The sequence below is a fragment of the Alosa alosa genome, chromosome 2, assembly GCF_017589495.1.
Source record: "Alosa alosa isolate M-15738 ecotype Scorff River chromosome 2, AALO_Geno_1.1, whole genome shotgun sequence".
In the NCBI taxonomy this organism is placed as follows: domain Eukaryota; kingdom Metazoa; phylum Chordata; class Actinopteri; order Clupeiformes; family Clupeidae; genus Alosa; species Alosa alosa.
Genome location: NC_063190.1, coordinates 35,992,517 through 35,997,516, shown reverse-complemented (window position 1 = coordinate 35,997,516; position 5,000 = coordinate 35,992,517). Strand labels below are relative to the sequence as shown.

General features: G+C 49.0%; 1 protein-coding gene across 1 annotated transcript in view; it reads left to right on the top strand.

The window, feature by feature from the left end:
* Positions 1-5,000, top strand: part of slc8a4a (solute carrier family 8 member 4a) — a 90,351-nt gene that overhangs the window by 80,786 nt on the left and 4,565 nt on the right. The window contains 2 exon segments of the mRNA XM_048230026.1: positions 1,083-1,189; positions 3,909-4,029. Coding sequence (XP_048085983.1) covers positions 1,083-1,189; positions 3,909-4,029 — 228 coding nt within the window.

Genomic DNA, 5,000 nt, shown 5'->3' with positions numbered 1-5,000 from the left:
TATCTGCCCCTCCATCTGCCCCTCTATCTGCCCCTCCATCTGCCCCTCTATCTGCCCCTCCATCTGCCCCTCCATCTGCCCCTCTCTATCTACCCCCCATCTGCCCCTCTCTATCTGCCCCTCCATCTGCCCCTCTATCTGCCCCTCCATCTGCCCCTCTATCTGCCCCTCCATCTGCCCCTCTATCTGCCCCTCCATCTGCCCCCTCTCCATCTGCCCCTCTATCTGCCCCTCCATCTGCCCCTCCATCTGCCCCTCCATCTGCCCCCTCTCCATCTGCCCCTCTATCTGCCCCTCCATCTGCCCCTCCATCTGCCCCTCTATCTGCCCCTCCATCTGCCCCTCTATCTGCCCCTCCATCTGCCCCTCCATCTGCCCCTCTCTATCTCCCCCGCTTCACTCTATCTCCCCCTCTCTATCTCCCCCTCTCTATCTCCCCCTCTCTATCTCCCCCTCTCTATCTGCCCCTCTCTATCTCCCCCTCTATCTCCCCCTCTCTATCTGCCCCTCTCTATCTGCCCCTCTCTATCTACCCCCCATCTGCCCCTCTCTATCTGCCCCTCTCTATCTGCCCCTCCATCTGCCCCTCTCTATCTGCTCCCTCCATCTGCCCCTCTCTATCTGCCCCTCCATCTGCCCCTCCATCTGCCCCTCTCTATCTGCCCCTCTCTATCTGCCCCTCTCTATCTCCCCCTCTCTATCTGCCCCTCCATCTGCCCCTCTATCTGCCCCTCCATCTGCCCCTCCATCTGCCCCTCCATCTGCCCCTCTCTATCTGCCCCTCCATCTGCCCCTCTCTATCTACCCCCCATCTGCCCCTCTCTATCTGCCCCTCCATCTGCCCCCTCTCCATCTGCCCCCTCTCCATCTGCCCCTCTATCTGCCCCCATCTGCCCCTCTCTATCTACCCCCCATCTGCCCCCTCTCCATCTGCCCCTCCATCTGCCCCTCTCTATCTGCTCCTCCATCTGCCCCTCTATCTCCCCCTCTCTATCTGCCCCTCTCTATCTCCCCCCCATCTGCCCCCTCTCCATCTGCCCCTCCATCTGCCCCTCCATCTGCCCCCTCTCTGTCTCCTACAGGAAGATTCTGGAGGTGAAGGTGATCGATGATGAGGAGTATGAGAAGAATAAAACCTTCACCATTCACCTGGGGGAACCAGTACTACTGGAGATCGGACAGAAGCACGGTAACACACACACATATGCTCCACACACACACACACACACACACACACACACACACACACATATGCTCACACACACACTGCCTACTGTATCCTACACACACACACACACATGCTCACACACACACACACACACAGACAGACACACACACACACACACACACACACACACACACAGACCCCAGACCCCTTTTGTGCAAGTACACACCCTGTTTCTCTTTCGCATAAACCCACACACACACACACACACACACACACACACACAGAGCAGACAGAACATAACTTCCTCATTTTCTGCTTTCAGGAGTGAGAGAGGACATATTAAAAATGAAAGCATTGGGCCACCACAGCATAGCACATTTTGATTGGATACCAGAGTAGAAGAGTTAGCCTGCTGTGTGTGTGTGTGTGTGTGTGTCTGTGTGTGTGTGTGTCTGTGTGTGTGTGTGAGCGTGCATGGAGCGTGCATGGAGCGTATGTGTGTGTATTATCGTGTTTCTGTCCGATATCCAAGAGTACTGGTGTGTGTGTGTGAGAAAAGAAACATTGTTACACAGTGAGTGTGTGTTGAAGGGTCTCCTTAGTCGAGTTCATCTCCTCCAGTATAAATTATGTCGTCTGTCTGATTCACCTCCCTAAGCCTTGTGTGCGTGTGTGTGTGTGTGTGTGTGTGTGTGTGTGTGTGTGTGTGTGTGTGTGTGTGTGTGTGTGGCTGTGTGTGTGTGTGTGTGTGGCTCAGTAATGCCTATTCACTGCATTGGACTATTATTTGGAAATATTACAACTCTTAAGGTGACAGAATCAAAACCGTTTTGCCTAGTCTTTTGTTTGAATAGCGGTAGTCTACCATTCGCCGCAAAGGCTAGACATTCCTGAACATCTCCGTTTCGCCAGAAAGTCCTCTTTTAGAAATATTACTTAGAAACTGGGCCAATCTGAACAACGGATACATACCCCCCACTCTCTCATTCTGTGCCTCCTTTGCACACACCTGCCTCCACCCCATGGACGGCAAGCAGGTGCACAAAGTGTTTGTGAAGTTCCGAGTGCCCTTTCAGGCTGTGTGATTATTGCAAACTTTTCATTACTAGAAAAGAAATGCACGAGATGCTGTTCATTTTTAATGGGATTCCACTACATTAAGATAGGCCATACTGACTTTTAGTACAGATGTATTTGTACATCTGTGTATGGAATTATATGCGCGTTAGCACTGGTTGTATTTTCCTGGCAGCACACTACATTTAACTCTGTGGGCATGCGAACACAGTGTCCCATAAGCACCTGGTGAATGAGGGTGGACAGTGGTCAATCCTAATTTCAACACCTAGCCTACACTAAGAAGGTTGGTCTAAAGTGATTGCATTGGCAGTCTTACAGTAGCGATATATAGTAGTATATTAGCTTTTATTGGGTGAGAAGCTCAATGGTGGTCAAGTATTGTGTAGTGCCCATGCGTTTGTGTGTCACTCCGAACTGCGTCAAATGTGGGCGTGGTTAGAACCGCCAGCATCAATCTTTTGCTTTGGGTTCCCCCTTGGCCAAGCTTGGCTGAATCAGTTGTTGCCAAGCTGTTATCGCTCACACGTGTCACGATGCTTGCGATAAAGCATCCTCTGCGCCTTTAGTTTGTGTCAGAATATCTTTTGCCCCAACATAGCTTTCTGAGAGGTTTTTAAGGCTTTTGACTACAGACCCAGCCAAATGTGGCAGTCATGCCACATCCATAGAATAAATACCCCATTCAACCATTCTACAGTATGTCACCTTTAACACTTCCACCAACACAAAAATGAGGCTTGGTTGCAGAATGCGTCTGGCTCCGGTCACAGGCCGTTTTGTGTCAGCCGACAAGTGTGCCAAAAAATGTGTGTGTTTGTGTGTGTGTGTGTGTGTGTGTGTGTGTGTGTGTGTGTGTGTGTGTGTGTGTGTGTGTGCCTTCCACACAGAGGCGTAAAAGTCCGGCTTCAGAAACTAAAAGTCCTGCCACATTTTTATTCCAACCATTCACTTAATCAGCTGATTCTAATGAGCACCTCTTAAGCAGGTGGATCAGGCCAATTAGTATGAGATCACCTGTGTTAAAGCTGGGTAGACAATACCGTGGGACTTTACTTTCAGCGGACTTTACCTGTGTTTCCACAGTGTGTGTGTGTGTTTTCCACATAAGAGATGATAAGTCAGCGGTTATGTGTGTGTGTGTGTGTGTGTGTGTGTGTGTGTGTGTGTGTGTGTGTCTCATATAATTTTAATAATAATAACTATGTGTCTGTGTGTGTGTGTGTGTGTGAGTGTGAGTGGTGTGTCTGTCTCTGTGTGTGCGTGGTGTGTGCAGTGTCTGTCTCTGTGTGTGTGTGTGTGTGTGTGTAAAGGCAAGGGACAGTGTGTGTGTGCGCATGCAGGTGTGTGTGTGCGGTGCTGTGGGTAGGTGTGTGTGTGTGTGTGTGTGTGTGTGTGCTGCAAGGTACGCCCAGTTGCCATGTGTGTGTGTGTGTGTGTGCGTGGTGTGTGTGTGTGTGTGCTGCAGGTGTGTGGTGCCAGCAAAGGCTGGCGTGTGTGTGTGTGTGTGTGTGTGCGCTGCAGGTGTGTGTGTGTAAGGCAGGTGTGAGTGTGTGCGCAGCAGCGCATGCCAGGTAGGTGGGTAAGGCAGGTAGGCTAGGTGTGGCAGGCAAGGCAGGTGTGCGCAGGTAGGTGTGTAGTGTGTGTGTGTGCGTTCCCACAGGTGACTCCAATGATAACAAGCCTGCGGTTGGGGCAGATGAGGAAGAGGTGGCTAAGATGGGCTGTCCCAGTCTGGGGGAACACACCAAACTGGAGGTGGTGGATCGAGAGTCCACACCAAGGTAAATACACACACATTGCCGCACACGCACACACACCTCACACACACACACACGCGCATCGCCAAGACGCACGCGCACGCATCACGACGCGCACACACACACGCACACACACACACACATATGTGGCGCATGTATGCACGCACACAGACACACACACACACCCACAATACGCCAGCACGCACACACACATACACACGCGCACACACACACACACACAAACACACAAACACACAAACACGCACACACACACACACACAAACACACACACACACAAAATTGAAAAAAAAAATTTGAAAAAATAACTAATTTCTCTTCATAGTTGGACTTGTACGGTTTGTGTCAGGTGGTACAATAATGAATAATAAGAAGGATTATTTTGATATACAACTTTTTAATTTATGTATTGGAGAAATTGAATGGATGAACTTGCAGCAAAGTCAAAAGGTTATATAGGTGTCAAGAAAGATGTCTGTATAATTTGAAATTAGTAGCAAGTCAGGCGCAACGCGTGTCAGGTGGGTATGTAGGTAAAATACTATTTAAACTGAAATGTAGATTTAAGTTTTTAGATTTAAACAAATGGTTGAGAAATGTGTTATACCTAATTATTCCATTGAACAACCCTTACAAAATTAAATGTTTGCAGCAGATTTGCAGCAAACTTGTGGGGAAACTCGTGGAGTTCACTAGAATATATATTGCCAGAAGTTTGCCAATGTTGGCCGTAGAAACAAACTTCCAGCAAAGTTCTGGCAACAATACTAGTATACAATAAAACACAAGTGGCAAATGTGTTCCACAGTGATTTGATCACACTTTGCCAATGTGTGGCAAGCTTCAGTAAACTTCTAGCGACAAACCTAATTTACATATAACATTGCTGCAAATTTGCTGCCAACATTGCCAAAAGTTAACCACGCCAACTGTTTAACGGGGAAACCTCATTTGCATGTGAAAATGACCTTGCCATT